Source organism: Callospermophilus lateralis, unplaced genomic scaffold, assembly GCF_048772815.1.
Source record: "Callospermophilus lateralis isolate mCalLat2 unplaced genomic scaffold, mCalLat2.hap1 Scaffold_65, whole genome shotgun sequence".
NCBI lineage: Eukaryota > Metazoa > Chordata > Mammalia > Rodentia > Sciuridae > Callospermophilus > Callospermophilus lateralis.
In genome coordinates this window covers 4,203,042-4,228,168 of record NW_027514826.1, presented here as the reverse complement: position 1 = coordinate 4,228,168, position 25,127 = coordinate 4,203,042, and the positions used below count along the sequence as shown (strand labels likewise).

At 43.2% G+C, this 25,127-nt stretch overlaps 1 protein-coding gene across 1 annotated transcript in view; it reads left to right on the top strand.

Annotated features, from left to right (window-relative positions):
• Nucleotides 1-699: 699 nt before the first annotated feature.
• The window catches only part of LOC143389121 (contactin-4-like), a 92,008-nt gene continuing 67,580 nt past the window's right edge, over nt 700-25,127 (top strand). The window contains 1 exon segment of the mRNA XM_077108393.1: nt 700-781. Coding sequence (XP_076964508.1) covers nt 700-781 — 82 coding nt within the window.

Here is a 25,127-nt window from a genome sequence, read left to right as displayed (position 1 = left end):
TTCTAGGGTTACCTCAGACCTGCCATTCTCAGAAGTGAAGGAGGAATGCACCAGATATGACCCTCAAGTATCCCCTCACCCTGCTGGGTGCCGTGGTGCATGCATGGAATCCCAGTGTCTGGGGAGACCGAGGCAGGAGGATTGTGAGTTCAAAGCCAGCTTCAGCAACTTAGTGAGACCCTGTCTCCAAAAAAAGGGGGGGGGGGGCTGGTGATGTTGTGACTCAGTGGTCGAATGTCCCAGGGTTCAATGCCAGGTATCAAAAAAAGTCCCCTCCCTGCAGCTGCCGTGATGGTTGTGGTTAGACAAGGCCTCTCTCCAGGCGAACATGACTTCATGGCTTTTAGCTCCAAACCTTGGTCACTTTAAAACGGAAAAGCAAGCAGCCTGGTCCCTTGTACTCCCTGAAAGCTTTGGAGGTGAAGGGAAAAGCTGATCTCACCTTCCAGCCTTTTCTGTGCTGTGCATCTCGAGCTCCGAGGCTGTGAGGCAGAGTTGGAGAGAGCCTGAGGTCTCACATGTGGATGTGCAGAGCCCAGAGTGGTCCCTAAGAGCTCCTGCAGAAAGAGACAGAGCCCGGCAGGCCCCGCCTCCACCTGCACTGCCTGGGAAAGATGTCACCCCTGTGAAGCACGGGCTTCTTCTTGCTGGTGGCTGACTGGGTCCTTGAGTGACCCCTCTGGACAACCATGGTAACCCATGTTGAGAGCCAAGAAGATCTTCATGACCTTTGACCTGGCAAACCCACTCTTGGGAGTCTCTTCTCAGGATGCCACTCAAGGTATGGAAGGAATGTTGCCCAGAGACCCTCAGTGGTCACCATAACAGAGTGCAGATGGAAGGAGCCTATGTCTGACAGTAAGTCACTGGAAGTCAGGGCATCGGAGGAGGAAACAGAAGAGCAGTCCGTTTCTCATAGCCCCAAGACTGGAAGGAAACACACGGGAACGGGGTCAGGAGCTGAGTGGCGGGCAGGCGGGGCGGGGGCGAGTCTGGAGGGTCTTCTCTTCCTTTGTCACTTGTCCTTTTCCTCTTCTGGGTTACCCCTCTCCTCCCCTTTTCCCCCTTTTTTCTTTCCACTCCCCTCCTCTCTCCTCTTTCTTCTCTTCTGTGAAACCTAGCACCTTCCTGTTTCCAGGGAAAGAAAGAAAACCAAATTTAGGTTACTTCATAAGAGAGATTCAACAAGACAGATCAATCCTTAAAAAGGTCCAGGCATCCTTGAGATAGAATACCAGTGGGGCTGACAGTAGGAGCTTGAGAGAAAGCCGGCAGTTCCTGAACGTCACCACCACTGCGCTGGACTCTCCAGTCCTCTGCAGAAGACCTGATTGTGGCCTGTTTATGAATCAGAGAGGTCGTGTGATTTTTCCAGAATCACACCGTTCCTTCCCTGTGAACAGTGGGTGGGATTAAGGGAATCTAGAGACACCCCATGCAGTAACTTTCTTGAAATCATACAAAACTGTTTTCAGGAAAGGGTCACATGAATGACAGCTATTGACAAACAGGAGCAAAGCGTTTTTTTGGATGTCATTGCCTGTTGGTGTCAAATCAGAGAGGACTTGGGTGGGGTGGAGAGAGCTGTGGCAACCTGTAACCTGCATCACCAAACACCTCTCCCTGCAGCGGCACATCCAGGGGAGGGCGCACCTGACCTCCCAGGGGCAGGAACAGCCTTCCAGAACCCTCTGCCTGTGGTCTGAGGTGGGTGCAGGTAGCAAGGAGAGATGGATGTGTCTGCCATAGAGAAACCCATAAAGAGCAGGCAGATGAAGACGCCCCAGCGGGTGGCAGAGCTGTAACCATTTATGGAATTGCGAGTCTCTAGGCAGACTCGCTGGTCTTTAAAATGCCATCCTCTCTGGAGTTCTGTATCTGTTATGCTGCCCACTTGTCATCTCTGCCTGTGTCTCAGAGGTGATCGGATTCAACATTCCTCAGGCGCTTTTGAAAGAGAGGCAAACAAGATTGAGGCTAGGGGGGCACATGCCTGTAATTCCAGCGACTGAGGCTAAGGCTGGGGGATTGTATACTGGAAGCCAGCCTGGGCAACTTAGTGAGACCCTGTCTCAAAATTAAAAAAAAGAAAAAAGGCTGGGGATGTAGTTCAGTGTTTGAGCACTGCTAGGTTCAATCTCAGTTCCCCCTGAAATTAAAAAAAAAAAAAGGTTCATAGTATCAGATTTTTTTTTTTTTTGGTGAATGTGAATATATTCATTAATTTCCTGCTTCAGGTAGACAGTTGAAATTGGCATCTTTAAAAATATGTATGTCCCGCCCCACAAGTTTCCCCCTTTTTGAGGTGTTGGGGTGGAACCCAGGGCCTCACACATGCAGATCTGCCATCTTATATGTGTACATATGTGTTTCTGAGAGTAGACACCAAGTGGGCATCTTAGCATGTCACATAGACATTGGTTGAGTGTCTAGAAAGTGCCTGGTTTTGCCTTTGTCTCCCGCGTCTGTCCGTGTGCCCGCAATCTCGTGTCCTGGCAGGGGGCTCCCTGCTCCTCAGTGCAGTTGCTTGTCTTGCTGTGGATGGGTGGTGAGGACAGGCACCTCCAGCTGCTTGCTGAGCGGGGCCTGGGCTTGCCTGGCTGAGGGATGCATGTTTTTTATTCTTCGGGAGGAAAATGCTGACGGCAGAGGCCTCTCCTGGGCTCACAGCATCTTGGTTGGGGCTGTCAGGTGCAAAGTGGCGCGGGAAAGCTCCCAGCTCATAGCGACTGCAGCGTCTCCAGGTTGCCCTTACCTGAAGGTCCATGTACCTGTCCTGGCTGTGCCTCTGCCTCTGCCTCCCAAAGCTCTGCTGTCTGTTTGCTCTGGGGCTGCACGTGTCCTGCCAACCTAGAGGACAGGGTGGAGTGTGGGGACCCCACAGGAGGCCCTGGTCATCAGCTCCACTGACATGCCTGACAGTGCTGTCACCTCCCCCTGCCTGCAGGGCTGTGACTGCTCTCTGTGCCCCAGGTGGGGTCTTCTGTGCCTGCCCTCCCACTCTTCCCCCTCCAGTACTGTTCTCAGGCTGGGGACAGTTCCTGTTAGGGCAAATAATTGAGAGTCCGCTCTAGGGACAGACGTCTATGAATAGAGGTGCTGGGAGGACGCGTTTGGCCAAGTTCGAGCTGAGCCGAGTATTGTCAGCGCTGAATTCAAGATGAGCTTCCTGGCTCTCTCTTCCTCTTAGTGTTGACCAAGCACCAAGCCCTGCATCTTTAAAAAAAAGAGGAGAAAAGGAGGAAGAGAAAAAAAGAAAGGGGCTCGTATGATAGAAAATAAAGTGTGCTAACAACACCTGGCATTGGGGAGCACTTGGCATTTAGTGCTTACACTGCCAACCAAAGGGCTGTCCTCTTCTGTATTAGATCTACAGGCCAGGCTCAGAATGGGCCTTGCTCCAGGAGTGTCTGTAAAGTGAGTGCATGATTGTTTTTGTTTTTCAGAAAGTCAAAGGCCAGAGAAGTTGAGTAATTTGACTATAGCTACACAGAGGGTCAGGGCCAGAGTGCAGACTTATTTTCTTAGCTCTGGCTTGAGTTATCCACTTGCTGGCAGATATGCACTTCAGGTGGAGAATTTAAAGGTCAAAAGACACGATTTGTGAAAGGCGCGTTTACTGAGGCCAAGTCCCCCCTTTATTCTGAAGTCTAGCAGTGTCCTTGTTACTCTCAGAACCCACCTGATCTCATGGTGGCCGTGTAAACCACCTTCTTCCTCCCCACCCGACCCTGTTTGTTTAAGCATTTTCTCCTTCGTGTGACACTCACTGGGTTTCCTCCAAAGATCCCAGAAGCCCCACGGGACTGTATTGTTTAGTGAGTTGAAAGTCAGGGTGGGGGCTGGGGATGTGGCTCAAGTGGTAGCGCGCTCGCCTGGCATGCGTGCGGCCCGGGTTTGATCCTCAGCACCACATACAAAGAAAGATGTTGTGTCCGCCAAGTACTAAAAAAAATAAATGTTAAAAAATTCTCTCTCTCTCTCCCCCTCTCTTTCTCACTCTTTCTTTCAAAAAAAAAAAAAGAAAGTCAGGGTGGGCCAGAGCTGAAGGAGAGAAGACATCATCTTTACTGAGAGGGGCCCTCCTGCTCTGTGCTGTGTGGCCCCGAGTGGGTCTTCTCAGGGGCAGCCAGATGGCCACCCATCCTTTTCATTTTATCTATGGAGATGGTCACTCATCCCCCAAAGTCTTGCAGAGCCCCTGTAGGGTGCTGGGTACCGTGTTGCAGGATCCTCACAGGAAATGCTACCACTTCCCTCCCGCCAACCCTGGTGGTCCCATGCTTGGGATTTGGCACCTTCAGACTCCTAGGATGGTAGGGGGCATTTTGAAAGTACAATACAGGTGGACTCACAACACAGAGAGCCTCTGCACCTCTGTCTCTTGTCCCTTCTCCTTTTGGGTCTTGTGGGTGAAACCTGCCGTTGGGCAGTCTCCTTTTCCCTTGTCACCAAGTGCTCATGCAGCATGAACTGTGTGCCAGGCTGTGGATTAGGTGCCAGGACACAGATGAAGAGGAGACAGATGCTGCACCCCAGAGGGACCCAGACTGGACAGAGGTCAAAAGAACAGAAGGTAATGTTTCCTGGACTCAATCATACAGGCATGAAACACCAAAAGAACAGAAGGCTTTGACATCCTTTTAGGTCAAATTAGCAGCTCAGTGGGGGGGGGGAACCTGTTAAATAGAGTGGGATAATATTTTCAGAGCAGATTTTTTTCAGAAGGTAATACTTACATCCAAGGCCTTGATAGAGTGAAAAGTGCTTTAGAAATGTAAATACCTAATCCTGTCTCAGTATTTGTGGAGTTCTTCCGAGTGGCCATGACCTTGAAAACCCTTTGCACATGGATCCCTCTTCGACATACTGTGTGGAAAACATCCAGGAGCTAAACCTTGGATTTAGAATGAGGTATATTCAATCTCATTAGTATTTTTTTTCAAAGACTTGGGCGGAGGTTTATTTAGGAAGTAAATATGCATTCAGTGGGAGTAGATATGCATTCTTGAGAGTGAGAAGCACCTCCCTGGGTGGAGGCTTCTGTATTTACAGAGGGGCTGGACGGGAGGTGGACTGGAGCGGACACTGGTTTTCCCTGGACTTGTATATTGTCCTAGTGGTACCAGGGCATGGGTCAAGGGCCTTCACTCAGGAGCTGCAAAAATGCTCTTAGTGCTTTTTGCATTTCAATGGCTCATGAGTATTTGGGGTTTTTGTTTTGTTTTGTTTTGTTTGTTTTGGGTACCAGGGATTGAACTCAGGGGCACTCAACCACTGAAACACCTCCCAAGCCCTATTTTATATTTTATTTAGAGACAGTCTTACTGAGTTGCTTAGTGCCTCGATGTTGCTGAGGCTGGCTTTGAACTCATGATCCTCCTGCCTCAGCCTCCCAAGCCACTGGGATTATAGGTGTGGGCCACTGCACCTGGCTCATGGGTATTTCTGTATCTCTCTGAATATCTGTATATACTATATATCTCTGTATATACTCTGTATCTCTCTCCCTCTCTTTATCCCAAATCCTTCCCTCATCCCAGCCCCCAGACTTTAATCTCTTAAGGGAACTTAATTCTTAAAGGGTACAGAAGGAGGAAGGTCTGTCTTTCCTATCATTATTTTTAAAATATAAATCATTTCCTTATCCTTCGACGGAATACCTAATCTGTCCCACAAGTTAATTGAGAGAACAGTTCCTTTATTCTCGAAGCCATGTTCATTTGTGACTGATTTTATCAAAAAGAAATCTTTTAGTTCATCGGAAACGGTTTGGGAATCTCTAAAGATCCTCTGGTTTCTTCCGGAGATAAATTCTCCCAAACACCTTTAACACCTATTAAGTCTTTGTCTCACTAGGCAGGAGAGATGGCTGTCAGTTGAGAGGCAATTTGTAAGAAAATGTTAAAACCAGCTTAAATGACTTTCGAGTGCTATTTAACTTTGGTACGACTTCAATGAAAATATTTCAAGTCAGCATTTCAAATTCAGCTGCCAAGAGTCAGGTAATATTTCCTGGACTCAATCATACAGGCATGAAACACTGCAGCTCTATCTTCAAAGTCCTTTGAAAATCTGTCTCATGATATCTGAGAAGGAGATATTCCAAAATGAAATGAAGAACTTCATTTTCAGCTGAATTTCTTTTTCCCCCCACATCTGTCACCTTCTTAGGTGTGGGTTCTGAACTTTAAAATATTTCTTTTTTGAATCAGCGGAGATTGTAGAAGGCTACATCCCTAGAGAAAATTGGTTTTGAGATAATGCTCCAAAAAAAAAAAAAAAAAACTTTTGTCGAAGTGTACAGTTGTCACTTTGGTTCAGTCAAACCAGGAGAATGTAACGTGTGATAATGACTTACACCCCTTTAAAAAATAGAGCCCTTTCTCTCTTAGTCACCAATATTTCAGATGTCTATAGGCGTGAACGATTGCCAGATCTTATAGCCAAGTATATCGTTTTGTTTCATTGTTACTGTGCTGTTTCTCTCGAGAACAAATAAATACTTGAGACAGCTTACTGTCTCTATAACTGATACACGTTATAGAGAATATGTCGGTTGCAATAAAACATTTAGACAATGTAGAAAAAGAGGATAGTACATTAATAATGATTTCACTCATAATATTTTGAGTTTCTTAGAGCGTGAAGGGAAATCAATGATCTAGTGAAGTTTATTATCTGAAAAAAAAGAAGAATTCTTGAGGCAAGGTAATGTTCTCCTGATATTAAATTATAAATTAAATAGATTACTTGGGCTCCGTAGCAGATCGATGGCCGTACGGGCCCCTATTTTTCATGCCTGCCTGTGTACGTGCCCTGGGGTGGTATGTTCTCACGTTGACTTTGGATTTGAGTTTGTGACTTGCCTTGGCCGATGAAATGTTAGCAAATTTGATGCAGGCAAAAGCTTTAAAAATCTCTTGCTTTAAAACTTGCTCCTTCTTGGTTTCCAAACCCTGCCACTACTACCATGCAGTCAAGGGAAATCGACTGAGAGAGAAGGTGATACATGGTCCATTTACCTCTGTCACCTTAACCATTACCTAGCTAAAAATATAGATTCATGAGCAATAAAAACTATCATTTTAAGAAACTGAGTTTGGGGGATGTTTGTTACACAGCAGTAACTAACAGATACAATACAAGGAGTATTTAGTTGCATAATGGACTGTGTCTTACACAATGCTGAGTAAAATATAGAAGCATACTGTACATAAAAATAAAATACACGTTGCATTGATCTCAGTGCCCACTCTATAAAATGTGATCCAATTCCTGGTGGAGATGGCAAAGCCAGCCCCAAACCAAACCGCCTTGTCATTAGAAAATAGCCACCTTTCCGGTCATGCCCAGCAATCCTGCCATATGGCTGGGGAACCAAAGACTGTATCTACCTCCAGTAGTTTAAACAGGACTCAGAGAATGAAAGGCCCAGAGAGCAGGTCAGCCACGGCACTGAGCTTTTGGTCCTCTGCACAGAACAACCCAAGAGAAACAAATCGGGACTGATGGGAGCTTCTAGTGACATGCCTCTCTACAAGTCCAGTTGCCTTTTTCTTCTCCATCACAGTCACCTGGAGGAAACAGACTTGGGAAAACACATCGAAGACAACTGCATCTGAAGATCCGAGTTACATGAAAAGTGTCCTTTGAATCCCAAGAAGCATGGGGTCTCTCTGGACCTTCAAAGCCATTTATGCCAAACCCACCCGATTCTAGTCTCAGATCCCTCCTAGGAATTTCCTAACTCATTGAATGACTGTCTCTCTGCTCCAAAACTCTCTAACTAGCAGAAGCTGGAGTGGAGAATTATCCCACTTAGGGAGTTTTGAGTTATTAAAATGCTCATCCATAGTCAGAGTCTTTTATAATTGGGTCTTAAGCCAGTTACAAGGGTGTGGTGCAGGAGGAAAAGCTTTCTTTTCTTTAAGAGTTCAAAAAATCAGAAGATACAGCTCGCCTGTCCCCAGGTTCACCCAAGGCCTTTTATTCAGTGTTCTTTGGTTGCAATAAATAAAAATCAGTGGAGCTAACTCAAGCACCAGGAAGTTTATTGGAAGGACTTAAGGGAGATGGGAAATGCAGGAAGTGTTTCCTGGAAGAATCCTTTGATCAGACGCCCCTGGGGAGTTCAGCTCTAGCCATGTTCAGGGTCTCTGTCCTGGTGTGTGTGTGGTCGGGGGGCTGTGGCCGTGAGCGACTGCCTGAGTGTGTTCATAGCCCACAGGGAACGGTAGTCAGTAACAAGAAAAAAATTGCAAATGTTGACCTCCTTCCTTTGACCTTACAGGAAGTCCCCTTGAGTTCCATCCATCTTGTTCCCATGGATCACACAATGCCCTTGGCTTCTCTCTTCCTAGACGGTGTTGACTTTTTCCCACATCCCCTGTCACCTGGTGAACAAAAGACTTGGGTAAACCTGGAGATAGGAGAATGACTGTCTTCTAAGATTTCAAGACTCATACAGAAAAGCAATCTCAGATGTCTCGTGAGACACGCCAAGGGCTAGCTTATAACCCAACCTGAAAAGATTGTAACCATGCATAAGGACTTTAATACATTTTTAAAAAACCTTAAGAAATATAATTCTTCACCCAACTGTCTATTCGCGGAGGTGTTGGTGGCAGAAGATCATTCACCATTAGAATTTTCTTGGAGAAAAGTCAAAACAAGAATCAGATGGGATTAACATAGATTATGATTTGGGGGAAGGGTGATACTAGGGATTGAACTCAGGGGCACTCGAACACTGAGCCCCATCCCCAGCCCTATTTTGTATTTTATTTAGAGACAGGGTCTCACGGAGTTGCTAAGTGCCTACCTAGCTCAATTGCTGAGCCTGTCTTTGAACTTGAGATCCTCCTGCCTCAGCCTCCCAAGCCATTTGGATTACAGGCGTGCACCACCACGCCCAGCAACATAAATGGTTTTTAAGGTCCAGAGATTCAACAGTTCTTGACATCCAAATGACTTCTTTCACTTTTTGTATCTTAAATTTTCAAATGTCATTCAAGGGACATTTTTGGAGTCCCCCCTGAATAGCTGTGTCCCCTAACTCTAGCATTCATCAGCACTGAGTAGATTGGGGTCACCCCCTCTGTCATCTAGATGCCCTATATCTATTAATGCAGCCTAAAAAGTCACATGCACATTTTTGACAATTGCATCATCCCAATGAAGCATACTGAGCTTAAAGTCACCTAAAAGTTTTTGACATTCATTTTCTTACTGTTTTTGTAGTTGAGACCCTGCCATGAGTCTATTTCTTTCTCTATCTAGAAGTCACTCCCGGGCTCTCGGTTTTGCTTAGTTAATTCTTCCTTTGGCTTCAGACCTCAATTGTATCATTACTGACTTAGACTCAATTCCCCTTTTTATAGGTTCTTATAACACCAGGAACTTCTCCTTTATAACAGCTATTATGATATCATTTTACATGGACGCATAAGATGGGATGGCTTCAGGTTGATGTAGGAATAAAAATCTACATTTCCTACAATGTGACCTACCCTCAGCCTCCACAAATTCCCCTCTTACCCTTGCACCCCACCCCTACAACTAGGATTCCTTATGTTCCAAGAATTCACACATCTGGATATTTCCTGGGGGCCTCTGCTCTTGATCTTCTTTCATCTTTGCCATGATGCCTACATTTCATCAATTTCATCTCAGCTCAGATAATAGCTTATCAAAGACACGGTTTCCATGATTAACGTAGAGAAATCCCTCTATCCTCCCCAATGGCCCCCCAGCAAAACTCCATCTCTATCATGAGTCTGTACAGTTTTGCTTAACAGGAATTGCTAAGTGATCACTTTCTTATCTTTACATTATCGTCTCTCTCTCTTAAATAGAAGCTTGTGGAGACCACGGACATTAGTTGACTTCTTTACGACTATATTCACAGTGCCCAGAAATGTGCTGATCCCACAGGAGATGCACAAGAAAGATTTGTTAAGGCCAGGTGTGGTGGCTCATGCCTGTCATCCCAGCAGCTCGGGAGGCTGAGGCAGGAGGATCGTGAGTTCCAAGCCAGCCTCACCAACAGTGGGATGCTAAGCAGCTCAGTGAGACCCTGTCTCTAAATAAAATGCAAAATAGGGCTGGGGATGTGGCTCTGTGGTCGAGTGACCCTAAATTCAATGCCAAGTACCTCCCCCAAAACAGAAATGTTTGTTAAATTGGTGAATGAAGAATGCTCATAGACAGAATCGGTGTCCTCTCCCAATAGATGTTAAGCTCCATGAGGGAGGGATTCATCAGTGTGTTTCTCCAGGACATCATCTGACACATATCACATTGTTATTATATATCTATTTAATTCACAAAATGCTACACTATCACCTTCCCAGAGATGTTTCTATTTCTCCCTGTAAAAATAGCCCATTATGTTATGTTCAATTCCTGACTGATAAACCCACTCTGTGAGCTTTCCTTTTAACTTTGTGTCTTCAGGAGAAGCAATGAACACATTGTCCAAGTCATCAGCAATGCCATTGGTGAGATCTGGCCATCTTCAACACCAGATCTAAATTAAAAAAAAAAAATAGACCAGAATAGTAAGTTTACTGTTCATCATCAGTGATGAACATCTGATAGGAATAAATCAGACTTCAGATGATATTCACTTTCCACCAAGTTGCCCTGCAAAGGTGTTGATCCTTCTCTTCATCATCCTTGAAGAATCTGGAAGTTGGAGATAAAATTCTGGCCCGAGGGAAGGAATGTTCAATGTTTCTCTCGCTTTATGGAGCCTCCAAGTCCCTCCGGGAAACTATAAAATGCAAACTCTGATGTATAAGGTCTGGGCAGGGCCTGAGATTCTGTGGGGATTTTGATGTTGTTGCTGTTTTGTTCTGTTTTACAAGCTCCCGTGCGTCACGGGCCACTAATCTATGGAGCAAACTTTGAGCAAGGAGCTAGATGACTCTGGCTAATAATAATAAACCCCTAAGTTCATGTAAATACAGCCCTTTGTAGTTTTTAGAGCACTTATTTTTAAATTAACTTTTTTTAAATTACAACAAAGCTCCTATGCTTTAAAGATGATAAAACCTGAAAAAATCTTTTTTTTTTCTAAAAGTTGTTTTAGAAAAGTTACCACTTACCTTCTCCAGCACCCAGTTCACAGCACAAGTGGAGACTTCTCCGTATCTCTCACTCTAGGAATAGTGATTGTTCCACACACACCATTGTGTCACCTGTCTGGTCCACCTCCGTCCTCTCCTGCACAATAAATTTCTTGTCCTTCTATACACATCAGACCCTGCTGAAGTGGGTGAGGGTCCAAAAGTGAATGTGACTGAGGTCCTACTATTTTTATTAGGGTGGTTTCCATGGATTGAACTCAGGGACACCTGATCACTGAGCCCCATCCCCAGCCCTGTTTTGTATTTTATTTAGAGACAGGGTCTCACTGAGCTGCTTAGTGCCTCGCTTTTGCTGAGGCTGGCTTTGAACTTAGGATCCTCCTGAATGTTTTTTTGAGCTGTAAAAATTACCTATGGTTCTATTAAAGGGTGCCATGCTTTAATAAGTAAACTTGGAGATGGAAGTGCATCACCTTGTACCTGCTGAGCCCATCACCCCCACCACCAGCAACTTCTTATGGCACTGTTGGGATCACTGCGTGCCAGCCTGTTTGTGCCCTCCTGCATGCCCCCTTCCTCACACCCACCCTGTCAGTACCTATTTCTCCTCCTAAGCAGGGCTGCATGTTGGCCATCTTGCCCAGTCTTGCCTCAGCTCAACCGTTCTTCATTTTTCTGCCAGCAGCACCTAGTAGCACTTTCTTTGGTGACATGCTTACCATTTCTCCAATCTATGGAGGTCCCATAGGGTACCCACTCGCCACAGGTGGCTACTGAGCACCTCAAAGTTGGCTACAGCAACCGAGGGCTGTCAGTTTGATCTTGCTTAATTTTAAGCAGCTGTGCACCTGCCTGGCAGCCGCCTCTCAGGTACCAGACCCCTAGACCCTCCCAAGAGCTTCTTGTCCTGGTTACCTCTATTTCCATCTTGTACTGAAATTTATTTGTCTCGCTTATTTACCAGTGGATCTTTCTAGAATGCAAATATGATGGTGTTGCTCCCATCAGTTAAGTCCTATCCACAGAAGAGATAAGATAAATAAAGATGAGAGGAGAAAGTCTTTGCTTCTAAGGAGACTTACAAGGCTCTTTGTGACCTGTGATTCCTGAATCCCCTTTACCATCTCACCGTGAAGGCTCAGACTTTTTTTTTATTGTGAGACAACAGGGTTTTGCTGAGTTGCTCAGGCTAGCCTCAAACTTAGAATCCTCCTGCCTCAGCCTCCTCTGTATGGAGTTACAGGCGTGAGTCACCGCACCTGGCACAATACCTATTTTTTATTTGACTTATTTTCTTACCTTTAACAGCTACTATAAATCCTAGTTGCATGAATTTGGTATTGGATTTTTTCCCCACAAATTAGTGATATTTTGACTTTAGTTTCAGTTATACAAGTAAACGGCATTAGGATCTGGGTTTGTAGCTCAGTGGTAGAGTGATTGCTTAAGGTAGAGTGAGTTAGGCACAGGGTTTGATCCTCAGCACCATATAAAAATAAATAAAATAAAGGTATTGTGTTTCACTACAACTAAAAATGTTATTTAAGAAAAAAATCATTGAGGCTTCTCTACGAAGACTATTTCAACCAGCCAAATTGTTTTTCCTTCTGCTAAAATTCCCAAGTCTATGACTACATAGGGACACAGGCATCAATTTTTGGGGTGGGGGCAGTAAACAGGGATTGAACTCAGGGGCACTCCACCACAGAGCCACCTCCCCAGCCCTGTTTTGGATTTTATTTAGAGACAGGGTCTCGCTGAGTTGCTTAGCACCTCGCTTTTGCCGAAGCAGCTCACAGTCATCAACTTTTAAAACCAGAAAACACTAAGTCCAGCCTCCTCATTTTATAGAAGAGGAAACTGTACAACTCTCCAGTGATGGATCAGTAGGGAGGGGGATATGCAAATGGACATATCCTAAAAGCCAAAGTCTGGAAGGAAATACATTATAATTAAAAAAAAAAATCTTTTATTTATTTATTTTTTTGTGGTACTGGCTATCATCTTAGACAGACAAGCACCTACCACTGAGCTACCCAGCCCCAGCCCCTAGAATAATGATCTTTCGATGTGGCAATGGCATAAAATGAACAGAACTTTGGAAGAAAAGGGCCAAACAGAAGATCTGCAAGGTACTAGTGCAGCAAGGGAAGGCTGGTCCAAGATGCATCCTCCCCAGGAGACCCCCTTGCCGGCACCAGGTGATGGGAAAGCAGAAGCCAGCTGGCCACGCTGTGTGGCTCAGACTACACCTCGGAGCTCTGGCCAAAGACCCCAGCCAGACATCCAGAAGCTCCAGGGCACTTATGGCCCAGCGCCTCCTTACCAGTGTAACCATGGCATCTCTGTGTAGCAGGCAGCACCAAGATCAGTCACTATGTGGTTTAAGAAAACTGGGTTATGAGTCATAACTCAGAATGAAGAGAGAAAGAGAGGAAAGGGGAGGAGGGAGGAGGGGGAAGGGAAGGAAGGAGAGAAGAGAAAAAGAAAAGAAAACCTTCCCTTAAAGAACAGGCTCCCGTCTGTGACTTTGGATAAGACAATTCACTTATCTGTGTTTCATTCGCATAATGAGAGGGTCCCACGAGATGAAAGGATCTCAAATCTCTGGGGACAGCAGAATCCTTGTTATGACACAGAAATCTTACATGATAAAAATAGACTCCAGCCAAGCATGGCCGTGCACACCTGCAATCCAGCAACTCAGGAGGCTGAGGCAGGAGTATCAGGAATTTGAGGGCAGCCAGGAGCAACTTAGTGACACCTTGTGTTAAAATAAAAGGGGGGTGGGGGTAGGGCATGATTGAGGGTGTAGCTCAGTGGTAAAGCACCTCTGTGTATTTATTTTTTCCCAAATACTTATTTCAGGGGAATTTGGTTTTTTTAAATGGCAATGGTTTCAATGAGCTTTCTCTTAATAGTTACAAAAGCTGGGCTACCTTTTGTGCCTCCTGGTGTGTCCGTTACAGCAGGTGGATTCTCTGTCTTTGAACTATGGCCAGATTCAGCTCAAGGGGGTGGGGGTGGGATGTGCCTTATCTCCACCACTTGTGCCTTCGGGCTGCTGCTCAGATGATATCAGCTGGAACAAATAAGCTGAGATTGCATTTGCTGTTTTTTTCTGTGCTAATCTTCTGAATGGTTCCAAAAATGGTTTGTCAGCAGCTGAAGGGAGAACAGGATCTGTGGGCATGTACATATTTCTCCTCACAGGAAAATCACTTTTTAAGTTCCTTGGAAGTTGATTACAATGTGCTCTTTCTTTCCCTCCTCAAAAGGAAGATGAGATCCTCAATTTATCATTCTCAACCTCCAAGGCTGGGCCTCCCCACTGAGGGAAAGGATGGGGAAACAGCCAACTAAATATAGCTGGGGTATGATTCCTCCAAAGGCTATCGCTATGTGAACAAAGTGAGCTGCAGGATGTGCCGGTTACCTGGGAATCTCCCTGGTTCAGTGGATGAACTTGACCCTCCGGAAGTCCTCCAGTAATTCTTGCCTGAATTTTCTGAAAAATAGAAGTAGCATCCCCAGATAAAAGGCCGAACTCTGAAGAATTCTAGGGCAGGGAGACACTTTCTGTGCTCAGGCACTAAAAGTGTCTCACACAATCAAGGTCAGTTTGGGTGTGCTATATTTATGTAAGTGACTTCTCACCAAACAGGGTTCCAACAACACCACCATCACCACGGGACAAACTTGTTTGTGGTCCCCATGAGTCATTACCAGCCTAGGTTTTAAATGCAGAGAGGAAAAGGGTGACTGCATGCACAAGGTTGTGGTCTGGTGAGGAGGCGGACACAGTGGTGGGCTGGGGTGAGCACCAGCACCCACATTGACCTCTTCTTTTGCTTTTTGACTCATTTGATTGACACATGGATATTCTTTACATATATCATCTCACCAGCATGACTGTGTGTGTATCACAGCTCTTTGCGTTGCAGATGGAAGAAATCCAAAGCAAGGGATCTATATGACTTTATAGAGGTCTAATTGGCATACCTTGAAATTCACCTGTTTTAAGTGAACAACCCAGTACTTGCTAGTAAACCTCTTGTTTTGCAGTTATTATTATCCCATTTAAACAAATGCCTCATCCTTCCAAAGAAATCTTCTGGCTTATACATCTAAGTCTTCCAGGTGTTTGGTCTTTGGGGTTAGGAAATATCATCGAGACTTGATTTCTATTAGTTTCATTCTCAGGCAAACTCTTCCTTGGTATGATTCCAGCAGAGAATATAGACCTGTTTTTCCCAATCTTTGAACCAACATCTTGGGATGACATTGGTTGATGCTGATTGGCTGAGACTAGGTCACATGCCCAACTCTGCACCAATGCATTTAACCAAGAGCATGCGATGCTCTCCCATTGGATGCTCCAGAGTCACATGAGCACACTGGGTATCCAGAGGATGGTATTTGTGGTCTGAGTGGGAAGGTCTGGCTTCCCACAGGGAATTATGTCATTTGTATTGTTCCTAGACAAAGAGGAATAGCTAGACTCTTTGCAGGTCATAGAGTAGATATTGACTGTACAGGAAAACCTTAGTGTGGCTTCTTTCCTTTCAAGTCCCCTCTAGTGGTTGTCACAGAGGTGTATACCAAGAGCTCAGGAAATTTCTGTCTTGACTATGGATAGGCTAAAGCTGAGGGCAGACCAAAAATGAAGGACACTGTATTCCTTAATTTTGGGGAAGGCTGCAAGAATTAGGAAGATGATTGACATTCTTGAGAGCTACTACTTTGGGACTCATCTGAGGGGCACTTGGAAATACAGTGGTCAGGGAATGGCCAGATGGGTGTCACAACTCAAAAAAGAAGTTATAACCAGTCTTTCCTTATGTAGAACATAGAAATTATTTTTCCACCATTCTTAATATCCTTTCCTAAGATAAATAACTCTAGTGAAAACTAGGTGTTGATTTAGTGATTTGGTGGTGTTACATAAGCTGGCAAAGAACCTCGCACATTGTAATTTCATTTAAAAAATTGTTTTTTCAAATGATATGATTCTGTACACATAGCATAAAACCACAAATGAAATTCCAGAATCTTTGGGCTCAATAATTCAGTAGCAATGGATACCTTAACGTATATGCTTTATAGAAAGAAATAGAGCTGGAAATTGCAAAGGAACAATTCATATTTTAAAAGCAAATTTTCTCCTTAATTTTGTAAGAGCAATAGGGTTCATGGCAAATTTTAAACCCAGAGAAACTTTATTTTCTACTGACTTTCAAAGATTTCTTTCTCCACAGGAACTTTCAAGAATGGCGAGATTTTTTTTCTTATACTTAACTTTGATATGACTATTAAGATGCTATAAAAATTTGCAGGTGAGGTTGTAAATAGCCACAATGAAAGCATTAACTCTCTTGGTCACTTTTCTAAAGTGCACTTTATATTTTTTCCAGAGATAGATAATAAGAAATAAACCTGAAGAGTTTTATTAAAAAGTCCAGTTTCCTATTTTCCAAGCACAGTGGTATAATTATGGCTCAAATTTATGGCATATTTTGTAAGATTGCTGATTAATTATACAGACCCTCTGATGTTTTGTAGTCTTTTCAACTTTGTTTCTCTCTGCTATTTGACCACTACAAAGTGAATATATTCAAATCAGTTATTACTCAGGTTACCTCATTTTTTTAAAAAAAATGAATTTACTATTAACATCAGTTTTCTCTTAAATCACTATGACTCAGAAATGTTGGTCCTTGTGCTTCTTAATTTTGGACCTTACCCTCCTTCTCTCTCTCTCTCTCTCTCTCTCTCTCTCTCTCACACACACACACACACACACACACACACTCACTTTCCTAGGCACACCCACACTGAGCAGAAAGCTACTAATAAGTTCCTTATTCTCTGCCCAAGACAAACTTGCCTAAATTCTGCATTACTTACCCTGAAATTTTGGACACAGCAACAAAGCAGGTTTTGTTGGAGAATAATTCTAAGCAGTCTCATATTTTTTAAACCATCACAGAGATCTGATTTGCAATAATTTGGTGATTTCTTTACAAACCATTGTAGCACGTTTCGTTCATTGCCTAAGACTATCAATGTTTTCAGGATTACTTTAACTCTTTTTCATCATTCTTTTGAGTTGAACGTCTACACAAAGCCTCATTTGCAAGGTTTGCCAAGTGTGGTTTGCTGATTATTAAAGAAGGATTTTTCTAGAAATTTCTCTCCTATATACAGACAGGGCGAGCATGTTCAAGATAACATCTTGTTCTTTGCTTTAAGTAAGATTCACAAAGATCTGCTCTTTTCAAGTCCCCCCTCCCCATATCCTTCTCAAACGTCCTTTATCATGGGCATATCTAAATGACCATCATCTGCTGCTTGACCAAGACACTTTCAATAATAAGAGCTCTCTGCTTCTTTCTTAAGCTCTTCACTCTTTCTGTCATTTTCTTCTCCTTGGAATTAGGAAAAGGTCCTTGTAGATTTGGGCTGTTAAATAGGAGAGGATCCATCTATCAAGTCGTTAACTGTTCTGTCGTCATGAGAATTATTTATTGAAACCCATTACCTGTGTGACTTCATGGTTCTTTTTAGATGGTTTGTCTCAAAAGAATAAAGACTCTCCCTTGAAAAGAAATAGCTTTCTTTGCCATTGAGGGAAAAAAAGTTGGGTATAATAGTTGAGAGAAGAGAGGAAGGAGAATCTTTGCAAGGACTTGGCTTAATCATGGAAATCGCCCTTGTGCAAAACCAACCTGAAGGTACAAGAATGATTTCCCTGGGAAGAGAAAACTCAGGTATTAACTTCAGCACATAAAGTCATTTCTTGAACTTTGTAGAAAACAGTAAAATATAGCTTATACACATCCATCGCTAAAAATTTTGGTCAAATCTCTGTTTCCGTCTGGGTGGTGATTTTCCTTTGTAGTTTTATAATGTGGAAAAGCTAGACAAGGCCCATAAGCTTTTGAAAACAACCTGCATGGCTGCATTTGGGGGCCCGAAAGACAGTGTTATAATTTATTTCAGATTCTTAACAAATCTGGTCTCCACCTACCATCAAAAAAAAAATTAGAAATCAGATTCCTAGTACCAAGAAGTGTCACCATTTAGCCTTCTCAAAAACCATGTGCCATTGAGGTGATGTCATTTTGATGCCTATTTTGGAAATGGCAGTCTAGGGCCCAAGGAAGTTTAAAGACTTTCCCTAGTTACATGTCTAGCAAATATGGAGGCCAAGATTGGAGCCATCTTGAATGTATATGGCGGAAACTGTGATCCTATGGGGAAATTTGAGAAAGCCTTGTAAGATCATTAAAGGGATCGTGAGCTTCTGTTCTTCTGCAGAAGGCAAAGAGAACAAATGCAGTCAGCACACAGGAGAGGGAGAGTCATTAGGGATGTTAACTGAACCTTGTCAAAGGTGTTCCGACACGGACTGAGAGTCCACCTTCACTTCCTCTCTAAGAAATGCTACAAAGTTCTGGTAGGATGGATTGGAGCAAACAAATCATCATCCTGCAATTACCAAAGGATCGAGAACTGGGGACACACTACAATCAAAACATCTTTTCCCTAGCATTGCCCGTATTGCTATTTGTGGCGCAGAAATCTCCTCTACTGGCTAAATTACAAAATCTATAAAGGGGGCCTTTCTAATTAAAAATTAATATTGTCCTCTGGGCATTGTAGTTAACTTCGAATTATGTCTTTATACATTCTCTACGTTTGTTGTGCTCTCAGAAAGTTAGTGTGATCATGAATTTCTCAAAATTAATAAAAGCTATTTTGACAAGTGAAATTAGAAAACAAAAAAAAATGCTATTTAATTATAACCCAAGATCTAATTACCAATTTAAGGAAAATTTCTTCCATGTGGTTATATCTTTTGTTATTTGTGTTCTTCTTTTTCAACACCCTCCAACACCACAGGGTGGCATGGTAGAAAGCAAATGTTGTAGCCAAACCTGAGTTTAAGACTCTTTTCTGTTCCTTCTTAACTGTATTGATTGATCTTCAATATTTTAATTTAGTTCCTGGGATTTTTTTTAACTGAAAAAAAATTGGAAATAATACTGCTCTTCAAAATATTGCAGATGAAATGAGATTAAAAACTGCAATTGTCTAGGAATAACCAAAGTATTATCAGAGGTACTTACTAAATCTTCCAAGCACCTTTTGTGCCCAACACTTAACTTAGTAGTATACACAGTGATTCCTCTGGATTTTTGTGTGACCTATTTTTTTCTCATATTGTCTTCCTTATTGGCAATGATCTATAAAGACTCTTGTGCTTGCTTATTACTCTATTATTTTTTACCAACTATTCTACTGGACTAAGAGATTACTGACTGCCCTTTATTTTAATGAGTTTTGTTTTTAACTTTGGAGAAAAGTAACATTACTCATGATGCTTTGATAAAAACGTGACTAAATATAAACAATGAAATATATTACCTTTCTGCCTCTCCGCAGTTCATCTTCTGGTAGATTTATGTCGAAATTATCTCGGGTCCTAAGTTCTCGGAAGAAAGGAATTCTAAATCTTGAATTAATGGAGACACAGAGAGGTCTTGCATAAATTAAATATAGCAGTGTAAGAAAGCAGTTTTAGACAAAAAAAAAACAGGTCCAAATGTGTGTCCTTTGTTTAATTTCCTTCTCCCCAAAACGTGGTCTTTCGGTGCCGTAGGATGACCCTGTGAATGGATGAAGTGCCATTGTTTAAGCAGCAAAAGAAAAATACTGCCCCTGACCATCATGCACTGTGTGGAAAAGAATGATTAAAATTCACTATGTGATCTTTAACCCCCAGCAAGTCCCAGGTAGTCAGTTCATCCTGGGTTGTTTTATGGGTCTTTAAAACTGTTGTTCAGAGGAGGAAGTGAGACCTAGATCAAAGCAGGTTAAACCAACAGGAGGCATTTGGGTTGGGAGCAGGGCTCCAGGCAGGGGCAATGGGGTCGCAGCAGCTGGTTGCACACTAAAATGCACAGGGCTTCAGGGCTTTATTAAACCCAAGCCTTACGACAGAAAGCAAATTATCTCCAAGAGGACTCTGTCACTGGGGTGCCTGTTCAATAGTGATGTCTCTCACTGCCACAGAGACTCCGTGGAAAGATCAATGATGGGGCTGCTTGATTGTGCCCTTGCAATGAATCTCTCCTCCTTGACCTGCATTTGTATATTTGTAATCTGAAGCATCCTTATTTCCTTAAGATGATGGGAGGGGAAAAAATCAAACTTTTAGGGCTCCCAACGGCCTTTTTATAAATTTCATATTATCACAAAATAATCTTTCTTTTTTTTTGTAAGCCAGGATACTTCATTTTCTCTCATCAGGCTGAGAATTTCCGTACTCCCTTGGGAATGAAATTGGTCAGCTCAGGCAAATGTCAGTTAAACATTAAAATACCTTTTTTGATTTTTATCAGACCAGATCGCCAAGATCATTCAACTCAGAACAAATCCTCACCACCCCCTCCCCGCCTCAGAGAAGTTTTGGTGTCATTGACTCAGGGACATCTGTGACATACCAGTGCCAGTTAATCTGCCCAGATTTTTCTAATTTCTCAGCTGCTGCAAAGCCAGAGAGTTCAGGCCTCTTCCCGACTACCCTTGATTTTAATGTGCTTTGTTTTTAACTTTCAAGAAAGGTAACACAACTTATGATGTTGTCTGTAAGATAATAGTTATAGAATATTAATTTATCGGCCAGAGCCAAAAAATAAAATAAAAAAGGACTGAATAGGAGAGCTGATTTAATCCACCAAATAAACCAGCTGAGTTCCTTAAAGAAGAAATTGAAATCTCAGGCAAGTGTCGATTCTTTCTTCCTCTTGGATTTTTATTTTTGCACATGATCCATTGCCCTACATTGGTCCACAGTGGATTGTTAATACAACCCACCTAGAGCAACTATTTGACATCTCTGCACGCGACTGTTGGAGCCCAAGGGCCAGGACCAGGACAAGCAGGATGCAGATTGATCTGTGATGGTGTGACGAGGTGCCAGGTCTGTAGAAGAAAACCACCTTCATTCTAATGCCTCCCTCTGCCCTTTCTCTGGGGACCTAGAACCAACCCTGATGAGTTCCACTCGTCACACCTGTGGTGGGTTGAATAGCGTCCCCCCGCTGAATTTCATATTCATGCAGAACCTCAAAAGGCGACCTTGTTTGGAGAAACGGTCTTTGCAGGTGTGATCGAGTTAAGAGGAGGTCATCCTGGATTCGCACGGCCCTTATCCGATGACCAGCATCCTTAAGAAAGGGATATTTGAATATAGAATCATGCACAAGAGGAGAGTAAAGAAATCAGCACACACACACACACACACACACACACACACACAGTGCCCTGGGGTAATGGAGGCAGAAGTTCGAGGACTTCCTCTCCAGGACAGGGAACAGCACAGATGGCCATCAGCCACCAGCAGCCAGGAGACAAACATGAGACTGTCTGTCCCTCAGAGCCTCCACCAGTGACCAGTCCTTCCTGTTGATTTCTGACTTGTAGCCTCCAAAACTAACAGTGAATGACTTCCTGTCGTTTGAAGCTGCGGGTTTTATCATCCTGGGTTAAGGCAGCCATAAGAAACGAAGATCAGGCCCATTCCCCTTCCGTTTCCTGACTGTGTGTGTCTCTGTGTGGTGTGGCTGGGGCAGGGAGGACAGAAGAGCAAGGGGAATCATAGCAGCTCTCTGCCTGAAGGCTGCCCCAGATCCCTGCTGCATGTACTCGGCAAATGGTGGCCATTTAAAATAGGGGGTTCCAATCTCAAGCCCCCCGAGGGCCAGGGAGGAGGTAGAAAGAGAGGATCAGATGCTTAAAGGGCTGTTCTCCTACTCCAACCCGTTCATGTCCTGAGGGTAGATGCTGCTAGTATTGCCCTGTTTCCCCTTGGGTCCAGATGACTTCTATTTACTTTTTATTTTTTTAAATTCTAATTTGTTATATATGACAGCAGAATGCATTATGATTCATAGTACACACATAGAGCACGATTTTTCATGTCTCTGGTTGTACACAAAGTAGAGTCACACCATTCCTGTCTTCATACATGTACTTAGGGTCATGATGTCCATCTCATTCCACCGTCATTTCTGCCCCCAAGCCCCCTCCCTTCCCTTTTCCCTGTCTATATAGGTGAACCCTTCAATAACTGTAACCCAGCACCTCATATTCAGAAAGAAATTCAATTTATCTCATAATTCCAGATATGTTCCTGCTCCCTACCCCACTATGAATCAGCCTCCTTATAGCAGAGGAAACATTCAGCATTTGGGTTGTTGGGATTGGCTAACTTCACTTAATATTATAGTCTCCAACTCCATCCATTTACCTGCAAATTCCATGATTTTATTCTCTTTTATTGCTGAGTAATATTCCATTGTGTATATAGGCCACATTTTCTTTATCCATTCATCTACTGAAGGGCATCTAGGTTGGTTCCACAGTTTAGTTATTGTGAATTGTGCTGCTATAAACATTGATGTGCCTGTGTCCCCGTAGTGTGCTGTTTTTAAGTCCTTTGGGTATAGATGGAGGAGTGGGTCAAATGATTGTTACATTCCTAGTTTTCTAAGGAATCTCCATACTGCTTTCCATGTTGGCTGCACCAATTTGCAGTCCCACCAGCAGTGTATGAGTGTGCCTTTTCCCCCACATCCTCGCCAACACTCCAGAATATGATATACAATTAATCCACAAATATATGAAAAAAATGTTCATCATCACTAGCAATTAGAGAAATGCAAATCAAAACTAAGATTTCATCTCACTCCAGTCAGAATGGCAGCCATTAAGAATACAGACAACAATAAATGCTGGCGAGGGGTGGGTTTTTATGTGAGCTCTCCCTGTTACTTGAATTAAGAGAATATTCAGTGCAGAATGAATAGAACACACAAGGGGCCGCTCAGCCCTGGATCTCTTGGGATGAAGGGCTGATTGACATGTTGCCCCCTTCCCTGCCGCATGATGCATAGGAGACCCTGATTGAGGGGTGTGTATCTTGACTCCCTGGTGGCCTCTGCAGCCAGCAATCCCCTTCTGCCTCTGTCCCCCGCCCTCTAGTTTGCTTGAACTAAGCAGCAGCAATACTTACATATTTGGATTTCATTATATTTTAGCTCCGCAGGACTGTTTGCCTGCCTGGTAATATGTGAATCTCTTGTTTGACTTTCAAACTTTAAACTTTTGAGCATGTTTTTTTTTTTTAACTGTCATGTAGAGAAAAATAAGAGAAAGCTTTTTAGAACCTTTTGATATTATTCCAATGGCACATGACTATCAGCGAGCTGTGTTATTGCAGATCTAATTTAAAGATGTTTCAACATTTAACAGTTTGAAACTTCATTTTTTTTTTGTTTCATAAAAGAAAGTCATTTCTGCCTACTCCCCACCCTCCATTCTGCAGAAGGGCACTGGGTTATAGTCAGAAGGGATTTAATTACAGATGAAGTGTTTCAAAGGGATTCAGAAGCAAGCAAAGATGTGCCATCTCCCTCCCAAGCAGATGGGCTTCCTTGCAGAGCTACTTACAAAAAACCACGAGGTCACCATTTGGGGGATAAGCCTTTTTCTGAAGGTGATAGAATATTGTGGACTTGGCAGATTTTTGTCATCAGTAACTAAAGTCCCCCAAAAAGGAAAGATCAGCATTTTTAAAGGTCCCTGGTCCCCAGACTGGTTTGATTTATAGGACTGACAAGGTGAGCCCTTCGATGGCTGTAACCCAGGACCTCATATTCAGAAAGAGATTCAATTTGTCTCATAATCCCAGATATGCTGCTATCCCCCCCATCCATCTCAAATCTCCATGACAGTAGGGACAGAAGGGCTTCTGTCTGTTGCAGGTAATTTACTGTGTTGTGAATGAGATGACCTCTTTTCATGTTGCTGCCTTTATTATCTTTGACTCTTCCCTGATATTATCCGTGATTTTTTTTTTGAAAAAAAAGAAAAAAAAAGTCTGCAGACAGGTCAGGGCTTACCTATTCTAAGCCAGGGATGGATTTACATTTTCAATTCTCTGTATCTGGCTCTGTCACTAGTTATGAGCATTAGGAGGAGCCCGAATTTTGAAGAGATTATACTCATCCAGTAGACCAAGGTGGAGAGACTGGGAGGAGACGGAGCATGAGGGATCCTTCGAAATCTCATCAAGAAACCAACACGAAAATAACAGCATCCTGGGTCTAGATTCAGGCACCATCGACACGAAAAATAAATCAATATAGAGATATTCGTTGAAGAGGTCATTTTTCTAATTCGGTATAGCATCCAGATAAAGGAAGCAAGTATCTGAAACACTAGCATTGAGTCACATTTCAAAAATTCCTCGAGTTCGTCCAAATAGCACTCAAAATGCAACTTTAGCACTGGGGATGTGGCTCAGTGAGTGGTACAGTACTTGCCTAGCATGCCCAAGACCCTAAGTTCAATCCCTAGCACTGAATAAAGAAAAGAAAAAAAGAAAAGAAAAAGCAAGCTTTGTAGTTAATGCCTGGCTCATAAAAATCCCATTAAAGACAATAGGTTCAGTATCCAATATAAGATTGTATACTTGGCCTTTATATGTAGAAATGAATAACCAAGCAAAACTATATGAAACAGTCACGTATCAAGAAATATAGGGACAATTATTTCATCCTTAGGACACTGAGGCTCTTCCTCGGTGTTCAATATGCAGCCTCCATCAGTCTTCTCAAAGTAGGCTCCAGAGAGAGAGTATCCCAGAATCCTCTATCACGAGTCAGGAGCTTTAGAAGATGCTCAAGTTCAATACCAAGCTCACAGCTACACGTCAGTCAATAGACGCACAGCGCTACCCTCTTCTCCCCTGTCACAACCACCACCACCTGCTCAGGTTCAGTAAATTTTTGAAGAGATTATACTCTTCCAGTTGTAAGGTCTGAAAACTCAATTTTTAATGAATTATTGGCTCATATGGCTGGGGTGTCTAAGGGATGCTATTGGCTTAAGTCGGGATGCTGTAAGGTCTCTGCCTCTCTCTTTTGGCTTATGTCTGTGTCTCGGGCCAGGTCTTTGATTTTT